The 22,647-nt window shown below is 49.2% G+C and overlaps 7 protein-coding genes across 7 annotated transcripts; 1 reads left to right on the top strand and 6 right to left on the bottom strand.

Moving 5' to 3' along the window:
* Positions 1–1,218: 1,218 nt before the first annotated feature.
* BDV27DRAFT_124924 (E3 ubiquitin-protein ligase) lies at positions 1,219–3,722 on the bottom strand. Its single transcript, XM_032066213.1, has one exon. The coding sequence runs from the start codon at positions 3,590–3,592 to the stop codon at positions 1,436–1,438; it is 2,157 nt and encodes a 718-aa protein (XP_031929860.1). The 5' UTR covers positions 3,593–3,722; the 3' UTR covers positions 1,219–1,435.
* A 248-nt stretch (positions 3,723–3,970) lies between these two features.
* Positions 3,971–5,119, bottom strand: BDV27DRAFT_143400 (RTA1 domain-containing protein; the record flags this gene model as incomplete). The annotated part of the gene is made up of 5 exons (XM_032070091.1): positions 3,971–3,988; positions 4,171–4,501; positions 4,607–4,830; positions 4,900–4,922; positions 4,978–5,119. 5 exons carry the CDS (start codon positions 5,117–5,119, stop codon positions 3,971–3,973), a joined length of 738 nt encoding a protein of 245 aa, XP_031929859.1.
* A 1,759-nt stretch (positions 5,120–6,878) lies between these two features.
* Positions 6,879–10,085, bottom strand: mfp (putative peroxisomal multifunctional beta-oxidation protein (MFP)). The gene is made up of 5 exons (XM_032077823.1): positions 9,792–10,085; positions 9,386–9,722; positions 9,240–9,329; positions 8,801–9,188; positions 6,879–8,748 (listed from the first exon to the last, which is right to left on the bottom strand). Exons 1-5 carry the CDS (start codon positions 9,945–9,947, stop codon positions 7,017–7,019), a joined length of 2,703 nt encoding a protein of 900 aa, XP_031929858.1. The 5' UTR covers positions 9,948–10,085; the 3' UTR covers positions 6,879–7,016.
* Positions 10,086–10,744: 659 nt separating this feature from the next.
* On the top strand, positions 10,745–12,682 carry BDV27DRAFT_124918 (TDA10 family protein). The gene is made up of 6 exons (XM_032066212.1): positions 10,745–11,148; positions 11,241–11,743; positions 11,814–11,837; positions 11,909–12,024; positions 12,098–12,261; positions 12,364–12,682. The coding sequence occupies exons 1-5, from the start codon at positions 10,993–10,995 to the stop codon at positions 12,259–12,261; spliced, it is 963 nt and encodes a 320-aa protein (XP_031929857.1). The 5' UTR covers positions 10,745–10,992; the 3' UTR covers positions 12,364–12,682.
* Positions 12,683–12,691: 9 nt separating this feature from the next.
* BDV27DRAFT_124916 (uncharacterized protein) lies at positions 12,692–14,094 on the bottom strand. Its single transcript, XM_032066211.1, has 2 exons — positions 13,556–14,094; positions 12,692–13,496 (listed from the first exon to the last, which is right to left on the bottom strand). The coding sequence occupies exons 1-2, from the start codon at positions 13,723–13,725 to the stop codon at positions 12,725–12,727; spliced, it is 942 nt and encodes a 313-aa protein (XP_031929856.1). The 5' UTR covers positions 13,726–14,094; the 3' UTR covers positions 12,692–12,724.
* Positions 14,095–14,177: 83 nt separating this feature from the next.
* BDV27DRAFT_124914 (cystathionine beta-lyase STR3) lies at positions 14,178–16,078 on the bottom strand. The gene is made up of 3 exons (XM_032066210.1): positions 15,624–16,078; positions 14,495–15,538; positions 14,178–14,432 (listed from the first exon to the last, which is right to left on the bottom strand). Exons 1-3 carry the CDS (start codon positions 15,840–15,842, stop codon positions 14,367–14,369), a joined length of 1,329 nt encoding a protein of 442 aa, XP_031929855.1. The 5' UTR covers positions 15,843–16,078; the 3' UTR covers positions 14,178–14,366.
* Positions 16,079–16,273: 195 nt separating this feature from the next.
* Positions 16,274–20,816, bottom strand: farA (CeGAL family transcription factor). The gene is made up of 9 exons (XM_032066209.1): positions 20,071–20,816; positions 19,840–19,864; positions 19,623–19,640; positions 19,375–19,496; positions 18,500–19,294; positions 18,021–18,449; positions 17,785–17,967; positions 16,758–17,732; positions 16,274–16,699 (listed from the first exon to the last, which is right to left on the bottom strand). The coding sequence occupies exons 1-9, from the start codon at positions 20,199–20,201 to the stop codon at positions 16,651–16,653; spliced, it is 2,727 nt and encodes a 908-aa protein (XP_031929854.1). The 5' UTR covers positions 20,202–20,816; the 3' UTR covers positions 16,274–16,650.
* Between the last annotated feature and the right edge of the window lie 1,831 nt (positions 20,817–22,647).

Here is a 22,647-nt window from a genome sequence, read left to right as displayed (position 1 = left end):
TAGGAGGACAGTATAGATTATCTAACTGACGAATCCAACGGATTAGTGTCTTTTCCTGTGAGTCATCAAGGGTCTTGGTTGAGATAGGACGTGTATTTCGAGTAGCTCGGCCATGAATACGTGCTCTGAGTCGATAATAAGGAACGTCAAATTGACGCGCCAACGCAGAGACATTTGGTTTTTTTTGGCCTTGAGCAGCTGTACAGGCCTCTAGGATTCGTTTCTCAATATCAGAATAAGAATTAGGCATGGTGGTGGTAGATAAAATCTCTGAATAGCTTCAAATTTTGCGTTGAAGTGGGAATTTGCGTTGAGGTGAGGCAGACCAACACGCCGAATGGCGGGTGGGTCTGCTGATGTAAGAGACGGCTAAATGTTTCATAGCCAGAGTCCACTGCAGCCGCAGGTGGGTCTCAGGTAGAATACGGAACGGGGTCGGGAGCACCTTAACTGCACTGTGGGGTCTAAGACCAGGAAGCTCCTCCTACCGCTTGCTCTTGGGGACCATTATATGTACGTACACCATGCCACATCCCAACAAGGTAGACTATATGCGAATCACGTTTCAACAAACTATAGGCGTCCTGGGATCATCCTTTCTACCTGCTGCAGCACGATTCCGTCTTCATCATCTAATATCATTTTTCATCCTCTCGTATATCTTCTTCCTGAATCTGGTAGATAGATTTTATGCGTTTGAATTCACGATTTAAAAGAAATCCTATGTTGGCTACCACCCAGGTCCAATATAAGCCTTACAATATAGATTAGCGTTAATAGCGGATATAGTAAGATGAGTCCTTTTCAGTATAATCAGGCCTCTTAACCTTGGTCTACCTTCTACTATAAAAGGCCGTTGGATCCTTTAAATCTACTAAAATACGCACAAAGCTACAATACCAACAACTAATAGTATACATTAGAATAGATAACTATTACTTCAAGTAGAAGGTATTGCCTTTCAATAAAAGAGTAGTGTCGTTTCTTCAATACATTATGACTGGTAGCTAGGTTAGTAGTAAAAACCAAGTAAGTTTATAATATAATTTATCAGTTCTGCTGGCTGAGATTGATAAGGCCCTGTTGGTTGCGGAGTGGCCGCTATTTATGTCCCTCCGTAGCCGAACTATACTCTGAACGACTTAACAGCTCATACTGCTACTGCTAGGACTACGTTTCGCCTCCGACAGGCAAGTATCACAGAATAACAGCCGTACTTATACTAAGGGGAGATGTATGTATTGTATCTTAAATGAGAAAGGTTTATTAATCCAATAGAGAAGGGAACGTCAAGTAACCAAAGGAATGTCATATCTCGTCACATCATCAAATCCATGCAACGGGTCTGTTGTGCCCCAAATGCCCAACGCCGATATTAAAACACGATCTAATTAAAAGTCTAAAGCTCGAAATGTGAAAAGAGGAAAAGAAATGCTCAAATCTCATCAATAACAACCACCCGTTCCACCACCCAATCCACAAAGGCCTGTCCTTCCATTTTCCACCGGCCCTCCCGCCATACTTCATCCAGCCAGTAGCTCAGGTTCTTCCCTTGGCCTGGCAACGATATCCCGCCGGCTGACTTGTTCTGCCGTGAGAAGGACCTGTTGACCTGGAAAGACCGGACTCCCACGCTTGCCATGCCTTGCCGCATGCGCCATTCGCGTTCGGCTTTCTCGCCCGCACGACGCGCGACGGCTTCTTCGTCTTCTTCTTGGTAGAGTTCGCATTTGTTGCACTCGGTACAACGAGCTCCCGGGTTGATGCGAAAGTGTTCGCAGAAATGTGTGTAGCCCTCTGGTTCTTCGAATTCTTCATCATCTATGTTGTGGTCATCGTTCTCTGGTTCATTGGCTGGGTTGACGTTTTCTTGTTGACGTTGTCTGGGGCGGAACCATTGGGGGGCTTTGGGTGGGGAGCTGAGGCCCTTGCGGCAGAGGTAACACATGGAGTATCCGCAGACGCAGGTTAGTTTGTTGCAGCCGGAGGATTTGACGAAGGACAGGCCGCAGCGGGGACATGTACGTTTCACTGCAGCTGTGCGGGCGGCCTCGACTGTGGCTCGTAGATCGAGTAAGAGGGGCTCAAAGCAGACATGCGGATCACGCCATGGTTTTTGGCATGTTATACAGCTGATGCGTTGGCATAATGGGTTTGCGCAGGTGAATCTCTTCGGCCGCACCTTAAGACACAGGTTTAGGAAAGAGTTGTGCAGGAAGTTCTGAACGGTGGAAGGGTCTAGGATGTAGAGAATGATCACAGGGATGACGAGTAAAGGTATCATGTCAAGGATCATGACGACAAGTATAATAGTAGAGATGATGCCATCCCGGCGAAAGCGCCAGGTGATCCCCTTCGCCGAGGGATGATAAACCGAATCAACCTCGGCGTACGAGCAAAAGGGACAACGAATGAGCTTCAGCTGAGACTTGAGCAGAGCGTCTGAGGCCAGCCGGCCTTCAAACTTGAGATAGGTCTCAATTCCGCCTTTGTCAAGGAGGATAGCTCGTTTAACGACCTCCGGATGCAAGCTCCCATTACAGCCATCATGGGCGAATGGGGTCAAACACTTCAGAGTCGACCGCTCCACGTCGACCGACTTCCCCCAACCCTGACCGAACAACGCCTCCTGGATCGTCCGCCGGATACAACCATAACAGATGATATGCATACTATCCGAACAAGTCGAGATTTGCTCGAACGTCACATCGGATAAACAACACTCGCATTCGTAAAGCGCATCAGCAGCCTTCGCCTCATCTTCATTCAGCTCCTCCGCCAGCCTGCGATCCCGATCCTCACACTCCACTTTCCTCGCGCTCAGCAGCGGCGCCAGCAAAGCATCATGCAATTCCCGATCCAACTCCACACACCCCGTTTCCTTTAACGCGGGGACCGTCTCTCCATTCGCATGCCGCTGCCACACAACCAAAGGACTCTCCTCCTTATCCTTCTTACTCTTAAAAGAAGGGAAAAGACTATTAAATGTCGCCCGCCACGTCCTCTTCGAAAGATCCCTTAACGTCGGCCTCGCCCTCACATAACAGAAATTCACTTCCGCCAGAACTGCATCAACCGTACTCTTGCTCAACCCGCTGAACTCTTTCAACAGTGCTGTCCTCACAGCAACCTTGTACTCAGTCGTCCGAAACCGTTCATACCGTGGAACCACTCCGTCCCCAGCCACCGGCACCACCTCAGCGTCATCCCCAGGAACATTCCACCGGCCGGCCACCCATTCCTCTTTATGACGCAAGAGCTGCTCAACACAGACATGCAGCCGGCTTTGCCCGTCAAACCGCACGAGTAATTCTCGGAAGACTTCGACCTTCACGTCCGGAAAAATCCGAGCAAGGGTTTCTAGGGCGTTGTTGAGTTCTTCTTGTTCGCGGTCCTGCTCTGCGGCTGAAGTAGAGGATGTAGGGATTAGACGTGAGCGCGAGGTGATCCCGAAGGGGTTGTTGCGGAGGGCTTCGCTGATGGTGGTGGACTGGTTGGTGTTGTTGGGGCGGAGGGGCGGAGGGGAGGCTGATGTTGATGTTGTTGTTGTTGGGGATTTGGAGAAGCTCGGGACAGATAGCGAAAGGACCATCGTTGCGTCGATGGGGCAGTCTGCTACATGATCGTCCTGAGGCGGGAAGAAGTTAAAGTAAGGGGGTATATACTGGAGAGCGTGAGTGCGCGGGAGGAATTGGAGAATTAATTGACTGCCTAGAGATAAGTGGAGTTGGAGTCATGGAGAGAGAGCGGAGGAGGTTTTGAATTAAATTGACAGCAGTCAATGGTATTGTGTTACGTTACATGACCGTACGACGGGCCCGATGTCCGTAGAATCTAGACCTTCCTACCCGTCACTGCCAAAACTTATAAATAAATCGATAGAAGTATATATTAGCGGACGACTAGTATATATCAGTGGGTAAACCTCTATCTACATTCTCAGACCATAGGAAACACCTATTTATCATACTCAAGACCAGCAGATATACTGCGTAATAATTATATGCTAATCTCGCTCTACATTACAATTTCAAGTTCAACAACCTTTAACCAACAATGGCGTATTATCGGGTTTTCTCGGATAGGTTTTAAGGAGACGTCGCTTTTTGGACAGTCTTCTGACAAATCCCTGAGGAACACGCTCCTTAGGGACATATCTCCCTCTCTGACAGTCAATGGATAGAACACATTAAAAAGCAACATGGTGAGGGACATCAGCGTGGTGTCAAAAATCCATATATAATACTCATGTTGCAGCAGAACATCTCCCTGGCCCCCTACATATTCGGCCAGGCGAAAGCTTGATCGAACAAAAACCATGACGCTTGCTATGTATAGCACCAGGAGATGCGATTGCCACGGCGTCGCGTACGAGGGTTTATGGGTCGCAATATGTCTTCGAATTCTGAAATGAAAGAAAGCGGCGCAGAAAAGGAAAAGACCAAAGAATATGACCTGCATGACCAAGCCGATTTTGATCAATCTCTCACCACTTGTAAAGCTGCTTTGGAGAGTAGCAGCACCTAAGTAGTAGAATGGGTTAGCAATCAGTCGTGCGAATGTGGTCAATGGAGAAGATGAGATGTAGGTAAGGGTTCAAACTGACCAGCCCCTTGAGCAAAAAAGAGACAATATCACCGATGAGAAACACTTTGGTAACCCAGCTGGGCCGAACAATGGCAAAAGTTCGCCTTCAGACCACACGATTATCCTCCCAAATACCATGTATATACTGGCTGCAAACAGCGAGGGTGCAACTAGGATCAAGAGAGTCTGCGCGATTGCGGGCGCTGACGCATAATTAGGAGCTTGGTGGGCCGAGAATGCGCGCTATAAGCAGAAAATGGCATATATCAGCACTGTGAAGACTTGACAATAAGAGTGAAAGTTGAGACTCACCGTAATGTACCCAAACACCTCAACTAGGAACTTTTAGTGCATCTTCCGCTCAGCCGTGCTCAAGCAAAGAGGACTTACACAATCCGCCTACGAGGAATGGAATTAAAAACCCTGCTCGTGATCTCCACAATTGCGCTGCATGTACTACTGTCGTCAAGGAAAAGAGTACAGCAAAAGTCACGGCTCCTGCAAAGGAGGGCACATAATCGTAGAGGCCCATATATTTTGGTGAAGACCATGTTTGAGATTGTAGAGATTTCCTATTGACAAAAGAATAAAAAGGTGCTATTCCGACAAAAGATTGGAAGAGAGATAATCAGGCGCGTTATTTGTCTTAAATATGCTCCCTTTTCAGTTAATATAGCAGTCCGATTTTTAAGAATGTACATATAAGATGCAATATGTCTGCCTGGACGCCATTACCGTTACCCACACACGATAAAGGGCGGCAGCAGCCCCTGAGTTTATTTCAAGTATATTTAGGTCCAGGTGTGAGTATCCACCCATAACCTAGTTAGGCCCCGTTGGATGTTTTTCAACTCGGACCATTGGGTCTATTAGCAGGCATTGGCTTGTATCCGGTTTCTATATTGTAGGCTACGAATCCTAGGGACCAAAACGCCCAACTCAGACCAGCTGGACACAACAATCCTCAGTCTAATTGCTCGTGCGCTTTTAGAGCATACATCTCCGACGATGCTGAAGACACCAAGTTCCTGCGGGACCACGCTTCAAACTGTCTTCCGGAAATAGGTGGGTCAGTGTCCACCTCCCATAGATCTAAATCTACATTAAAGTTGCAGAGCCGAGTTCTCCAGACCCACACAATTCCGATGCTTCTCCTCAAACGAAACAGAATTCTGGTTCTATATATGTATGTACTGATACTGCTGAATAGATTGTGCACTAATCGCATTTGGTGGGCGGGTCTGCAAGCATTGTACCTGACTCGACGGGTCTTAATCGACGAAGAGTTCTAAACCGCCTGAATAGCCGAGATGAGTAGACCTTGAAAATCGGATTTGAGTCATGATATTCCTGCTTAAATGTACATGACCTAGTGACCAGGTTTTTTCCATCAGGGACGGTGTAATCTGCTCAGGGCTCATGTGTGAGGGACGCAGTCTACTCCGTGTTGTAAGAGGACTTGATATTGTTCATTTTCTACAAATCCCGCTTCGACAATTCGAGGATCCTGTCTCATGATTTATATACTCTGACAGAGTGAAGTTGAACTCCATTCTTCGTCTGTTGTTGCGCAAGCTCCACAATGGGTGTCACCATGGGGTTCTCTTCTGCTCTTTTGCTTCGTATGCTGGCCTTTGCTTAGCTACTACCTGCGGAATACCCTCCCCTAATTTACCTGCATAGCTAGACGTTCAGTAGTTAGACTCGAACAAGTTATCCACCCTGAATGTTTCATAACCAGCCGCTCGTTTTAGCTGACCACTAGTTAAGTCGATCCCTTGTGCGAGCGAGCAGGGGACATCGATCCCAGCTTTCCAAGTTTCTTCACCGTTAGTTGTCTTGGTCCGCATAGTACTCTTACATTACTTCATAAAACAACCCTGTTCAAGCTCCCAGGACTGTCGATTTGGCATTTGGCTTGACTAGGCCGTAATAGTGGCTTATATAGAAATCTTTGTATTACCTTGAATGTTGAGACGTGAGGTGCTGAGTAAGTCAAGAGCTGAACTGCGGACCACACGTAGTGAGAAATTCTGGAATTACAAAAATCGAACTAATGCAGGCCCTAGGAGGATCTGGAGCTTGAGTTAGTAGTGGACCTATGGAAGGTTAGATTTAAATCTTATTTCCCCTTATCGTATGGTGGGGCCAATGTGTTCTTCACCTTAACATGGGTCTAAGTTGTTATTTATATCAAGGAACGAGGTCCTTGTGCAGGGTACACTACTTAAATCCTAACTTGGAAGACTTAGGTATAAGGTTTGTGAGATGGTGAATTAGATAAACCGAGTTGAAAAGTACGCATATTTTGAGATTCAATTTGCAGGAGATTGCTAAATTGGAAAGAAACAGAAAATCGTTATATCTATGTACACAATTTAATCACATCAGTGCGCCATCACGCAAAAAGTACTCGGTTCAATTATAATTTACAGTTTGGCCTTGGCCCCCTCCAGCAGCTCAACACCAGCGCCGCTGATGGCGGGCTTGCCAGTCTCCACAACGGTGGTCTGGAACAGGACGGTGTTGCCCTCCTTCCACATCTCGGTCCTCAGAGTCTGACCGGGCAGGACGACACCAGCGAATCGAACCTTGATGTTCTTGTAGGCACCGAACTTGCTGTAGACGTGCTTGCCGGAGACACCCAGAGAGCACAGACCGTGCAGGATAGGAGTCTTGAAGCCACCGACCTTGCTGAACTCAGGGTCAATGTGAAGTGGGTTGCGGTCACCGTTAAGACGGTACAGAGCAGCTTGGTCCTCGGAGGTCTTCTCCTCGACAACAGCATCCGGCTTGCGCTGAGGAGCCTTGTAGGCCGCAGTGGCTCCCTTGGGGCGGGCAGCGGTGGGCTTGGGGGATCCGCCAAAGCCGCCACTGCCACGGATGAAAACGGTGGACTCGTTGTAGAAGAGGTCCTCACCAGTCGTAGCGTCCTTAGTGGTGAAACCGGCAACCACGAGAGCAGCGGCGCCCTTGTCGACGACGTCAATGAGCTTGGGGAAGGTCAGGGTCTTGGCCTCGGTGGGGATGGGGAATTTGCGGATCTCCATGTACTGTTCACCGTGCAGCAGCATCATGGGGGAGAAGTTCTTCACAATGTCGTCCATGCTGTAAGGCACGGCGGTGTTGAACCAAGGGACCACACCGAAGGTGGGAAGAGCCTGGAAGTGCTCATTGTTCTCGTACACCAAAGGCAGGTCGGTGCGCTTGGCACCCAAGCTGAGGTTGTAGAGGATGATATCCCGGTCAACGTAGTCAAAGGCAGAACCGTCGGTGGTCGCCTGCTTAGCCTTCTCAATGTTGGCCAAGATGTCGTTGCCACCCTCGGAGGCATCACTGCGGTTGCCCATGTTGGCCATGACCTTCTCAGAACCAGCCTGGCTATCCTCGGGGTGGTCCGCACGGCCGTCGTCGAAGTTGGTGATCTTCTTCCAGTTCTTCACAACCTCCTCAGGAGTCAACTTGACGTCCACAGGGAAACCGTGACCGCCCGAACGCTGCCAGCGAGTGCTAGTGAACCAACCGCTGCCACACTCGTACAGGCCCTTGGTACCGGTTCCGGGGACAATGTCCGAGGACAGAAGAACCACGAGGGGAGCGACGTAGTCGGGCTTGAAGGCCTGGACCATCTCCTCAGGCATGATAGTACGGGTCATGTTGGTACCGGCGTTGGGGGCGATGGTGTTGACCTTAATGTTGTACTTCGCGCCCTCGATCGCGAGAGTACGGGAGAAACCGAGGATACCAAGTTTCGCCGCGGCGTAGTTGGCCTGGCCGAAGTTACCGTAAATACCGCTGGTGCTTGCGGTGTTGACGATACGACCATACTTCTGCTTGAGCATGTAAGGCCAAGCAGCCTTGGTAACCTTGTAGGTACCACGGAGGTGGACATTGACAACGGGGTTCCACAGGTCGTCGTTCATGTTGGTGAAAGCCTTGTCGCGCAGGATACCGGCGTTGTTGACCAGAATATCAATACGTCCGAAAGCATCGATGGCAGTCTTGACAACGGCGTCGCCATCCTCGCAGGAAGCCTTGTTACCGACAGCCTTGCCGCCCATCTTCTTGATCTCCTGCACAACGGGCTCAGGGTCGACCAGATCGTTCACCACCACAGAGGCGCCATACTTGGCAAAGAGCAGACAGTAGGCGCGTCCGAGACTAGAAAAGTGTTAGAAATAGTCATCGTCAAGCCGCGTTTTGAAACACATACCCGTTACCACCACCAGTGACAAGAGCAACCTTGCCCTTGAAGTCAGGCTCCTGGCCTGCAGGGGCGCTGGGGGTCTTCAAGCCCTGCTCCAAGAGGGTCATGAAGTCAGCAGGACCAGTCGGGTACTCGGGCTGAGAGAAGTCGTTGACATCGTTCCACTTCCTAGCAATAGCACCAGGGGTCAAGGAGTCGTCGGTCTTGAGCAGAGCACCCTTGGCACGCTCCCAGCGCAGCTTAGCAGCGTGGCCACCGCCGACTTCGTAGATTCCACCAGTCTCGGTTGTGTTAGAGGGGTGCACCAAAGCAGCGACCAAGGGGACAACCCATTCGGGCTTGAGGAGTTCCAGAACATCCTGAGGCATGATAGTGGCAGTCATGCGGCTAGCGGCTGTTCCAAGTCAGCATGCGTCAGAATCGACCATTCATGTTCTTTACATACCAATAGGAGCAATGACGTTGGCAATGATGTTGTACTTGGCACCCTCCTTAGCAAGGGTCTCGGTGAAACCGACCTGACCGAGCTTGGCCGCTAATTGTACTGTCAGCTTCTTGATCTCTGAATAGTCTCTGCTCATGGATACTCACCAGAGTAGTTGGCCTGGCCAAAGTTACCGAAAAGACCAGCAGCCGAGGCAGTGTTAATGACACGGCCATACTTCTGTTTCCGGAAATGAGGCCATGCGGCTCTTGCGCACTTGTATGCACCATAGGTGTGAACTTTGGTGATAAGGTCCCAGTCCTGGTCCTTCATGTTCTTAAAGCTGACATCCCGGAGAATACCGGCATTGTTAATGAGGACATCAACGCGGCCGAAGTTCTTGATGGCGGTATCAATAATAGCTTCACCGTTCTCAACGCTGTCGTAGTTGGCGACTGCCTTGCCTCCGGCAGCGCGGATCTCGTCGACGACCACATCGGCAGCCTATAGCAAAGACACCCAGGTTAGTGACTCTACTCCCAAGCTTGCATTTGACTATGGTTCGATTCGTACCTTAGACGACTTGCCCTCACCAGAGTGGGAACCACCCAAGTCGTTCACAACGACGTTTGCGCCCCTCGAGGCAAAGAAGGTAGCATAGGCCTTACCGAGACCACCGCCGGCTCCCGTCACAACGACGGTTTGGTTGTCAAAGCGCAGCTCAGACATCTTGTACGGGTATAATTAGAACAGAAAGGAAAGAAAAAAAAGCAAACACAGAGAATGTAATGACGTGGTGCCTCCGCACAGGATGTTTCAATAGTCTTGGGGAGGAAGGGAGAAGAGGGGAGGAGAGGAGGATAGACAAAGTATTCAAAGTTCAAGAATGATTTAGGGAGGTCAGTAGTAAGTTTAAGTATGAGGGGAAAGTCTGGGGGAGAGCAGAGTTGAAGAAGCCTTTGGATCTGGGGGAGTAAGTGGACGGTCGCGGTGCTCGGCAAGGACGTTATGGCTTTGGAACCTCGGCATCTTTTTGCTTGCTTTGAAGCTCGGAGGTTCCCACACAACCAAGCGGATCTAGGCAGATGATCCCTCCTTCACATGCCGATATATCTTTCCAGGATAGGGAACCCCCGTCTTTTTGTCGAGTGATTGTGTGTTCCTTATGCATATATTGTGTGCTTTAATAAAAAGATCTCCACTCAATAGATGTGTAGTTGCACTCACTGCAGGTGCACCTCTGTCGAGTCCTACAGCATGGGAATTTCCCTTGTCTGGCTGCCGACGCTAAGACTATGCATCTGGATTATTATGTAATCGACATAAACCATCACGATTAGTGCACAGACTAACCTCAATCAGGCAGTACATCACCTTGCTGACTCAGACATGTGATTCGACGTCATCATCACGTGTCGGTCATTAGATCGACGATCAAATGTTCAGTAATCTAAAAGGCAAGAGATTTAAATACGACCCTAAGTCCACCCGTGACGAGATCCTTAATGTTCAAAATACCTTTCGCAGTTCAAAGGCCACGACAATGGCCAGACCCATGGTTAATCCATCAGGCACAATATTAGTTCCCTCACCGCCCGGACATTCGAATCTCCAGGTTCTCTCCGCTTCGGCGCACCTCCGACATGCACTTTCCTTCTAGTTTAGTCCCCCATATAAAAGATAAACCACCCTCAACAAACGTAGCCATAGCCAGAGAAGATCAGACAGAAAATCAAAAACAGCACAGTAAACAAACCAAAGAGACCGATCCAAAATGCCCGAAATAATTGACGACAAATCCCAACACTGCATCCCGTTCCTCCTGGAGCGATTAAAAGCCCACCAAGAGCGATTCGGCAACGACCCGGCCAGAACCTCACCATTCTTTCTAGGGTTGAATGGCGTCCAGGGAGCCGGAAAGACGGTGTTGGTATGGATTTGATTGCGAGAAATAATAGTCTCATTCTGCTTGAAGTACGTTTAGATGGATATATCTAACGGTTATAATTCAAAATTAAAAAGGTGTCTACCCTACAATCGACTCTCCGTTCCCCGCCATACTCCCTCCCCGTCATCACCCTCTCGCTCGACGATCTATACCTCACCCATGAGGACCAGGTCAACCTCGCCAAGTCGCACCCTTTAAACCCACTACTGCAGCATCGCGGCCAACCGGGTACCCATGATCTGCCATTAGCCAAGGAGGTCTTTGAATCTCTCCGCGCGGGCCGAGCCACGGCTATTCCGCAGTATGATAAATCGGCGTTTGCGGGGCAGGGCGATCGCGTACCCGAGTCGCAATGGGAGACTGTTAATGGTGAGGGGCAGGAGCAGATAAAGGTAATCATTTTCGAGGGTTGGTGTGTAGGTTTCCGTGCGCTGAGTGATCAGCTCCTGTGCGAGACGTGGGATGATGCTGTTTTGCGGAAAGAGAAGGGTGACTATGATGGACGGCTGGGACATGTGCCGTTTGAGGCTGTCAAGGCTGTCAATGATGCGCTGAGGGAATACGATCTCATCACTGAGTGAGTTTAGGTTCCTTCGTTGTTGGATGTGAAGTAGGATGTATGAGGGCTAACGAATGATCCACTATAGTCAGTTGGATGCTTTGATTCATATGTAAGTTTTCCAGCTTGCGGATCTTACCGTTTACTTCAGTACCCGTCTGTGGAATCTAAACTGAGCTGCAGTGATGCCCAAGACCTACACTTCGTCTATGACTGGCGTCAGGAACAAGAAAGGACGCTCCTTGCTGCCAAAGGAACGGGTATGACCCCGGAACAGGTCACTCACTTCGTCAATGGCTGTACGCTATCCCGTGACTTTTCCCTCTATATGCAGAACAGTGTATAGAAAGAGTAGTATGCTAACTAAGCCAGATTACCCTTCATATGAACTGTTCACCGAAGGCCTCCGAGCAGGTACCTTCAGGCCTGTTCAACATACAACAACCTCATCTGAGGCTTCAGCAGACTGGCAGAACAGACAGCTTCATTTGATCGTCGACAAGAATCGAAAAGTCCAAGAAGTTCGCAAGATATAGGTAGGACTTCTTAGGTCCAAACCACATAGAATTGTTTATCAATGTCCCTTCAATATCAAATGAATTGTGAAATCTAATCGACAGGTAATACCATCATTCTAGGAGTCATCGTTCAAGAGATACTTGCTGCAATACCAATTCAATCCAATATATTAGCCAAATATATCCTACCGTCTGTCTGTGCAGATTCCCAACCACATATACAATGAATATCGACAGACATGGCCCGAAAGCAGATCAACCATCTCACTGGCCACGACGATCAACATTAGATGTCGTCACACGTAGATCTAAATCTATACCAAACGCCAGTTGGAAACCCAAACGCCGATGCCAACCTTAAAGAGGGTTGAGTGGAGAGTGGATAACAAAAGGATTAAGAAAGGCGATAAAGAGATAAACGCGCAAAAAAAGAAAAAAAAAAAAAAAAAAAAGGGCTGAGAACAGGGAGCAGGGAGAGCGATCACTTCTCCGTCCGCTCGAGATATTGCATCATAGCAGATCTCAACCGCACATTAGCCACACCTCCCACACCATACGCGGGTACGATCTTCCCCATCCGAGCAAAACAGCTGGGAATATAATCCCGACGAATACGCGATACCCGCTCGCGCCATCCCAATCCGCCCGGCGGTTGCCGGTTATACAGATCCAGACCGAGCAAGTGCATCGGTGTACTAGCGAATTGCATGAGGGCAGGACAGGAGAATTGAGCTATCGCTGCCTTCATCCCGGGTGTAGATGCAATATAATCGGGGATCGACGGCGCTATTAGCGTAGGGACGTTGAAAGAAGCGAAGATGGTGATGCTATCGCGCAGACAGAAGAGGGCATATGAGACTTTGGGTACTGTGGCAGCACCAGATGGGTGACAGGAGGCCGGGGCAGATGTCGTGCGCGCAGGTGTCGATGAGGGTGATGGTGTAGGCTTAGACTGTGCGCCAAATATCCGTGCGAACCTGGCATCCTTGTATACGCAGATTCCCATGTTCACCGTTGTCGTGGCGAGGAACTTAGCCGTTCCGGCAAATACGGAGGAGAACGGTTGGTTGCGCATGGTCGACGAGATCGTGTCAATGGCATTGGCAGTTAAATATGTCGATGTATAGAGGGTATATATAAGGAGAAACGGTGTACTGAGGAAGAAGCCCGTTGGATGACGAATCATAGACCCGAAACATGATGTGATCGTCTGTCGAATGGGAATGCCTTTGGACGCTTTCTCGATGATCGCACTGTCAGGCGGTTGATGTCAGACATTTGCAGCAAAGGACCAGCTAAATTGCACGCTTACCGATCGATAACAGTAATGACGGGACACGTCAAAGCTCCTGCTGTGGCAGCACTGGCGATATCCACGCCCAGTCGCGAACCTAATCGGCTGGTATTCCAAGTGGATGTTGGCCGCTCAGTGACAGCCTGCATGGAGAGAGCTCCATCAGGGGAGATCGCATTTCCCGGCATAATCTTCAATGGTGCAGAACGACAGTAGACTCGAAAATATCAAATATGAGTCAACGATAAAACCTCAACGGAATGCGACGCTAATGAGACGTCATGCAAACACCAATAGGGCAACTGTCGCGTAGGGGAAGGAAAGATCAAAACGAGAGATTAATCTAACCAAAAGTACAAAAACATCCTGCCGAAGCAGAAACTAATGGAGATCACATCTCAATTTCCGAGCGTAGGGGGAAAAGCAAGATGCTGACTCGCTGACTATCATCGCGGACGAGAATGGACCGGCCGATAAAGGCCTACCGGCGACTCGGAAACGCTCCGGTGCCGGCCGAGCGATCCCCCGGCAATTGTTCCCCAGGACTCGGATATACGTTTTATAACTCCTACACAGTTTTTCTGACCAAAACATTTTACCGCAGTATTGCCATGGGAACCTAGTTCGGAAAAACCACATATACGAAGTAGATACTGTTTCTTTTATAAAGCATCTTTTATGTATGTACTTTGTACAAGGAAAATTGTAGAAAAAATAGCAGAGGCTCCGAACGCCGCATCAATGTATCACCCGAGACATGCCCACGCACTTATTTTTCCGCCATGAGAACCCAAAAAGAAAACACGCAGGTACATTATGTATACGTAAATCAGTTGGTGGTCGTGTTCGCTTGGAAATCATCCAAGGTCAGGTTGACGGCTCCAGCTTGCACCAGCTGAAAAGAAATGGATTAGACCAAAAAATACCAACAAGGAATTTAAAAAGTGACAAACTTACCGCCCTTGTCAGATCGTCAATCAGATCATCTGCATCCTCAATACCAACACACAGGCGGATCAGATCCTCCGGCATGGCGCGCTCCTGGCGCGTCTTCGCATCGATACTAGCATGGCTCATCCGGCAAGGCATGCTGATCAAGCTGTTCACGCAGCCGAAGCTAACGCTGATAGCCCATAGCTTGGCACTCTCAACGATACGCTCACTCACACCGACATCACCCGTCTCGAATGACAGCACAGCTCCAGCTCCACGGGCCATCGAGTGGTGAAGGTCATATTGAGGGTGCGACCGCAGCCCAGGGTACCGGACCTTAAACCCATGGGACTCGAGGAATTCCGCAATACGCTGTGCGTTCGCTTGCTGCTGATCCATCCGTACCTTGAGGGTCTTCACTCCACGCATCAATAGCCAGGAATCGAACGGAGACAATCCGCAGCCTGAGGCATTGATGGGGAAGTACAAACGCTCGCCGAGAGCCAGGTCATTGACAGCGATCACACCAGCCATGAGATCGTGGTGACCCGACAAGTACTTCGTTCCACTCTCATAGACAATGTCGGCTCCCAGTTCGAGAGGGTTGAGCAACATCGGAGACATCATAGTGTTATCAACAGCCACAAGACAGGTGGAGTTCACCTCATGTGCGGCGGTAGCGATCTGGGGGATGTCGACGATCTTAATGAGGGGGTTGGTGGGCGTTTCGAGCAAGACCATAGCTGTCTTCTCGTTCAGCACTTCCCGCACCTTCTCCGGCTGGGTGGTGTCAACATGATGGACGATGATACCACCATTAGTCGACAGGTATTTAAGCAGCCGGTGTGTTCCACCGTAGAGGTCATCGCCGGTCACAACTTCGTCACCAGGGCGAAGCAGCCGAGTGATGACATCCAATGCAGCCATGCCGGAGGAAACCACCAGAGCACGCTGAGCAGACATGACCTTTGCTAGATGACGTTCCAGGTGCGTTCTAGTCGGATTGCCGGAGCGAGTATAATCATACTCTCCGCCTCCACCACCGGATGTCTGTTTGAAAGTGGCGCTCTGCAGCGATATTTGTTAGTACTGTTGGTACATTGATCACTTTGTCTCAATAGCAAGGTATGTTTCAAGGTCGCGAGGACGGTACCTGGTAGATGGGAACGCTGCTAGCGTTGTACTGGTCACCGCTGTCGGTATAGACGAGTTCTGTGGCAATTGCATAGCGCCTTCCGGTATGAGGACTAGATGGAGCAGGTGACGGAGGAAGATTGTGACCCTCGAGGTCTACGCTTGGGAACGCCTTTTTTGCTGGATTGGCTGCTGATGATGAAGCCGCGGGCGCGGCACCGGATCCTGAAGCCGACATCGCTGCGGGGATGAGCGGAGAGAGGGGTGCAAGGACGGAGATAAGGGTAGAGCACTGGAGAGGAGAGAGAAGCGAATACCTTAAGAGGATAGGGTACAGGAAAAATAAAAGGTATCACCAAATGATTGTCAAATCAATGGAAGGATGAAAGGGAGAAGAAGAAAGATAATATTTATTGTTCCCCGGAAGAGTCATTCAAGAAGCGCCCCGTCCTTCATTCTATCTTACCCGACACGGTAAGGATGGCCTCCCCACTCCTGCTCGTTCATTGGCTGACCCACGTAAGTGTCGATTTCGTCATTCGCCGCCTGAGGCAGAAATACAGAGTGGTTTCTTTTCCTTTTTATATCCTTTCCTTTATATTTCTATGTATGTACAGGGGCTCACCCTGAGCCCATCCAAATCCCTTTCACATGCAACTACTTGAAGAGAAAAAAAAAAAAAAAAAAAAGACAAGCCAAACTCGACATCACACAAACTCCTCATCCGTATGCCAGACACGGAACTGCCCTGGAACTATGTCCATGTAGCGATCATCTGCATGTCTGTGGCTGGGCCATTGTATAGCGCGAAGGCAGCTGCAAGTGGCGTTACCACAGATCTATAGACATGCGATTGTCAAAACCTCATCACACATCCATCAAGTAGTGCCAGGGAGATTCTTCCGGCAGTGCACCGCCAATGAGACAAGTCATCAACAGGGAAAGAGGCTCGGATAAATGCAGTAGCCTTTGAAAAGCAGAAAAAGAGATATTATACACTTGTCATGATGAAGGGTCGTCATCGCATATACATTCCGTATTCATGCTCAAGTTGACAGGTCGCCAAAGCTACCATTAATGCCGAAAAATTGGAACCTAGAAAATAGAAAATCATCAGTACGAGGAGAATCCAGTTGAATACAACTTGACATACCAGTCTTCCACGTTCAAAGTCGTCGGTGCGGTTGGTCCACTCCGGGAGCTATTACTCCAGGTGTCATCCTGGCTAGCGGCCTCCACCCCGGTATGCAGGGCTGCTTCTAAACCTGCCATCGGCCAAGGCTGCTGATTCTCCATTCCGAACACCTGTGGTGGCTGCTGACCTTGCATAGCCATCCCGGGGGGGATATTCGAAATGATCTCCGGGCTTCCTTGTGTTCCGGGAAGACCTCGGGAGGACATTTGATGAGGCATTATATGTCGCTGATCTATGCCTTGTGTCTGTAACTGAGACGACATCTGCAATTGTGGATCGACGGCATTGTGCTGCGGGGAAGTCAGCTCAGGAAAGATGGCAGTGCCATCCGGGAACAGCTGGTCGGGCTGGAAGTTCTCCCAAAGCGAAGGCGAAAGGTTGGGTGAAGTACGCGTGACAAGGAACAGGTCTGGTGGCGTTGCAGGAAGGGAAAACTGAGCATTGAATGGAGTTGTCGGCCGCGTATTACCCCGGGAGTTGCCTGCTGGAGGACCGGTAGGAGAGCCTTGGGGAACGTTCAATCCAGGTTGTCCCATTTCCCTTGAGGGAGTCACTGCAGGTGTCTGAGGCCGCGAGCGCTCATATGAAACTGGCGGTGTGGGACCCCCATTTGGCAAACCAAGGTCCATATCGTCGAACTTCCGCTTTGGCGGATCCGGTTTTCTTGGGGGCTGATGTTGGGCCGTGTTGTCGTGTCGTACCCTTTGGTGCCTTTTTCCTGCAGCTTTCTGGAGACGCTCCTCCAGAACTTTATTCCCCAAAATGGATTCGAACAGGGTACGGACCATCTTGGCCACAAGCCAGACTTTGGAAACATCTTTCAGAGCCTGCATACAGATATTGATTCTCTCCTGGCAGGTTGCCACAACCGTTGGCACAGATGATCGCATTTGGTAAACGTGCATGATCAGAGCCGAGAACAAGCTATACACACTGCGATACCGTGAGTATTTTGTGTATAAAAAGGACAGACTACCGAACTTACATGAAGGCTGGAGTATATCGAATCTCTTGATGCGTCTGCAAGTTCTCCATGATAGAAGTTATCATTCCAGCAGCTTGAAATGCGATCGTGCGCGAAGGGTAAGCCATCTCTTCTACGCGGTAACTATTTGGGGCAGACGAGGCTGGTGGCATGTGCGCCCTATGCAAAAGACAAAGTGTAGTGCTTTTGCCTGCGTTAGTCTGGTGTATAGAGTACCGGGGAGCTGTAAGACTTACTAATAGTTCGCATGAAGAAGGGCGGCCCAGAAATGATGATTCTGTCGTTGCCAACACACCTCTTTGGGACAGTTCTGCAGCCAGTCTGCCAACGCCATATCTGAGTGTGTCAGGTCCATAGCATTCATGCGTCTCGACTTCGAAGCCACAGAGTACTGCTGCGCAAGCACCAATCCCATGATCTCGCAGAGCTTCACATATTGCAGGAAGAACTGCACATGCACAGGGTCCGGCGGGTACTCGGCGGCTATATCAATCTCGTCTTCAATAAAATCGTCCTCGGTTAACATTCCAACGTCCGAGTCGTCTGTATTGATACCGATTGGGCGCCCCAAGGCCACTGCTACGGATCGGTCTCTCGTGAATAGAGTCCACCAGATTCGCTTCCACAGTCTTTTATCCGGCTTGCTCAGTTGGGATGATTCCACGCTGTGAAGGTCAGATGGTTGTCTATCATGTTTCAGTTGAGGACAACATACCTTCGGTGCATCCCTGACCCTTGTGCTACAACCATAGCCACTCTCGTCCAGTAGAAGACGTTTTTGGTAACGTCCTCCGGGCCCTCCCAGTACCAGCCCAGGAGTACCAACGCCTGAACAATCGTGACACGGTCATCTTCATAATTAGCGTCGTAGAGTGCTTTGGCCCGCTTGTAGAATGTCATGGCTGCTGGGGTTGTCGAGCCATTGGCATCCATCAACTGGGGGTTCGTACAGACTCTAGACCCAGCGAGCAGGATAGACTGAAGGAGCAGTAGGGACGGTGGATTCTTGGGGTCGCGGTAGTGCCGCATGAAACGGCTGCGATTAACAATGGGAACTACGGGGGCGACCCATTTAAAGTAGGCATCGACGAGTTCATCACAAAGAGGTTTTGGCGGCAAAAGGAAAGCACCACGCTGATGAAGTATATCCAGTTCCAGGTTATCCAGATCTGCCAGTCTAGCACGAGAGCCTCGAACATTGGGCGGGAGGGGATAGTGTACGACGTCCGTCGTTCCATGGCGGTCCTGCACCAGGAGCGAAAGATTCGAGGACTCGCCGAGGTAAGCGACCCGGCCAGCTTCTTTTATCGGGGCACGCGCAAACTTTGGCTTCATAAATTGGGCATACGCTCCATTCTGTGTGGCTTGCTGAGCGGCCTGCGACTCTGTGAGTGATGTAACAGGCATACCGTCGACGGCCATTCGATTACTGGAATAACCGAAGGCATCCTTGCCGTCCGTCGTTGACTGCTCGTCCTTGGGTGTTTCTTTCTGGGGATTATCTTCGCTACTATTCATTTCCATGCCGAATCAGTAGATGTTGGGGTCAAGTCGGTAGCGAATCGATATACGAGGTGTTTGGGAACATACCCGGAGCTCTCCTTAGCTTTTGTTTGGTTCTTCTTGCGTTTCGGCGTGGGGATCTTGCACTCGATCGAAAAGGCTACACAGTTGGTGCATGGCACACCTAGACTGGCAGCATCGCAGCGTACCTGTGGGTAAATGACGCGATTAGCGATCTCTTGTGCTGCAGAGACCTAGCAGGGCGGGCGGGTAACACCGGAAGGAATGGGAACCGAAAAAAGGAAGAAATTCAGTCTTGACAAGGGGGCACTTACTTTTCGAGCGTGGCATGTCTTCACGAGATAAGAAAAAGACGTTAGCAAACAATATGTTCAAATAGAGCCATTATCGTGGTTGCGTTATGCTCCCATCACCAGGATTGCCTGATAGATAGATAGCATGATAGGGGGCCAGCAAGCAAAGCTGCGATGTGCCGAGGTGCCGAGGCTTTCACAGGTCGCGTCGAGACCTCATAAGAACAAAGAGACATACCTCACAAGCACGCGACGCACGTTGTCTATTGAAACAGCGATTAGATAAATCTGATTAGCATCCATTTGTACTCCTTTAAAATCTCGACCGCTCCCATCCACCCAGGGACCTCCGCAACTTCAAATCTGGTGGTCTGCGACCATCCCCTCGTGCGCTGCAGCCCCGCGACAGCGCAGAAACCCACACTTGGTAAACCACTCCAGGGCAAAGGAAATCTCATCACACACACACCTTCTGAAACTCATGTGTCCGTTTGGGCCCGCTCGCACTGTAATACCTGAAGTTCCCGTTGAGCCCGTGGCGCTCGGGGCCGGGCTTGGTCTGGAAGTAGAATCTGTATGGTTTTCTCCTGTTGTGCTCATGGCCAAAAAGTATCCATGCAGAGAAAACGCGACCGAAAGACGTTCGGAGCGACGAGGGCGATAATATAGGGATTGGGTATATAGCCAAGGTTATAGCAAATAAAAATAATGTAATAAATCCCGAATTGGGAAAGTAAGAAAAAAAAGAAGAAAATTACAAGGAACCAAAAGATGTGCCTTGACCACTCTTGTTGTCCCCTTCTTGCCTTTTCTCAACGCTTTTTCTTCTTGCTCAGCTGTTACTGGGGGGGGTAAGTAAAAGTACTAAGGAAATTCACGGGTCGAAGGTCGCCGCCACCCGAATAATGGATGCGATGCGATCGAGTGAAAAGGGTAAGGTAGGGAAAATGGAGAGGGCACGGGAGACCGAGAATCAATCAAGTAGGAGGGTGGGAATATGTGGACAGAGAATTTCCCGGGAAAAGGTCAAAGGGTTGTCAGGAACCTGAAATTCTATAGACACGATTGTGGTAGTAATGAATTGGACTGGCGAATTAATTGATTTGGGAGGGTAGAGAGAGAGAGAGAGAGAGGGCAAACAGCCAAAAAGAGTCAGGTCAGGTTCCAAAAAATGAAGGATGGAGAACAAAGGGCGCGCGCGCGCGAGAGAGAGAGAGAGAGTATACTCCGTTCTGGATGGTGGCAGAAGGACACGAGCGGGGAGTGGCAATAATACCATCAGCAGTCTGAACGGTGGACTTGAGGCGGATCATCCATCCCGGAAATAGATGATGTGGAGAAGGGTGATTAGTATTACTTCGTTTCCAGTTGCTAAACGGGTGAACTACTGCTGCACTAAAGTCTTGATGGTTGGCAAATCTCTCGGTAGCGCCGGAGAACTAACCTAAGGATCCAGAAAACGACCAGGGTCCATGTCTGGGATTCTGGATTGTGTCCTCCATAGATACTAAGTTACGTAGTTACCTCCTGGGGTTTACCATGGTGGAGTGACACACGGTACAAGTAGTTCTTAACTGTCTTCTGCGGTTCCTCAGAACCTTACTCGATGAAGCAGGTAGTAAGTAGTAGGTACTGTAAGTGTATGATACCCAAGAGCTAAGGCATGTAAGCTAAGGTTGTTCTGTACCCAAAACAAAAAGACCACCCACTCCCACGCTCGGTATTGTAAAGTAATACAACGGACGCCCTTGATGTAACCCAACCCTACTAACAAGATCCTGGTCCTTAAGGTACTCACTCAATATCCGACCAGTGAAGGAATCTCTGATGCACGTGCCTCATTCTTCTACATACTGCGCATTTTAAAGTTCTTTCTCTGTGTCTCCCAGTGAATGAATCTGCCAACTTTAAAAACCATATGGATAGGTCTGACTAAGTGCAAGGGGAAAAGCTGACCGGAGCTTTAAGCTTCTTTGATGTATTTTTCAACTCCACAGAGGTTTATATTTTAGGTAATCTGAATCCACATGGACTCCTCCACTATGCCACTATCATCAAGTTATGCGTAGGACTACATCAAAGACTAACGCATAAGATTGTACACTTCATTACATAAATTACATAAAATCAGTAACGATCGCCAACAATAATGAAACAATTGCCTGCAACTGTATACATACAATTCAACATTAGGTAGGCAATTTGAAAGAATAGTAATTAGGCATTATGGGCGTGAGGATCACAATAAATATTTAGGCAACGACCCCACCAAACCTCCAGGTAAAACAGCGGACTTAAGATCCGCACGACATTCAGATCAGGTGGACTCTTAAACGGCAATTGGAATTGGTCTAGTTTTTGGGGTACATGGTGACCCAAGGTCCAGTCCAATCCCAGGCGCGCGGTAAGTTCGGCGGTCTATCGACTAAAGGTCCATCACCTCTCACCACTTACCCCTGATGGTTAGTCTCAGAAATCGACAATGGGAATGTCCGTTAAAACGCTTGACTCGTGCTAATCTAACCGATTGCCCGTGATCGGGATTCTCTGATCCCCGTTGCCCAAATACTCATGTCTAAATATATAGAGTAATGCTTCGATAGATAACATATATTTTGCTTTACCGTGGTCCTGGAGCTCCCCCACAACCCCCGTACTATATACTAGTGGTGTATATGCAATTGCGTACATATGTACATATATATATATATATATATATATATAGTACTATATACCGATAGGAGATACACATGACCAGAATATTCATCATCATCCCCTGCTCGGATCCGAAGACAACTCTGTTCCTGCGTTCCACCGGACCGGGGATTAAAGTAGTATGAACTGCATGGATGGATGCATTAGATGTGTTACTAGGTTATGTGCCGGGGTCGGCTTCTGCGATTGACGATACGAATACGCAATCCAATATCCTATGTAAAGCACGAACGTTTGATCATGCGATATAGAACGTTCAATATCCATCAGCATATCGAATCAGATAATCTTAAGCAAGATCCTTTCCCCAGAACGCGCACCTCTCATCCTC

The sequence above is a fragment of the Aspergillus caelatus genome, assembly GCF_009193585.1.
Source record: "Aspergillus caelatus strain CBS 763.97 unplaced genomic scaffold BDV27scaffold_46, whole genome shotgun sequence".
NCBI lineage: Eukaryota > Fungi > Ascomycota > Eurotiomycetes > Eurotiales > Aspergillaceae > Aspergillus > Aspergillus caelatus.
This window is presented reverse-complemented; position numbering and strand designations above follow the sequence as displayed.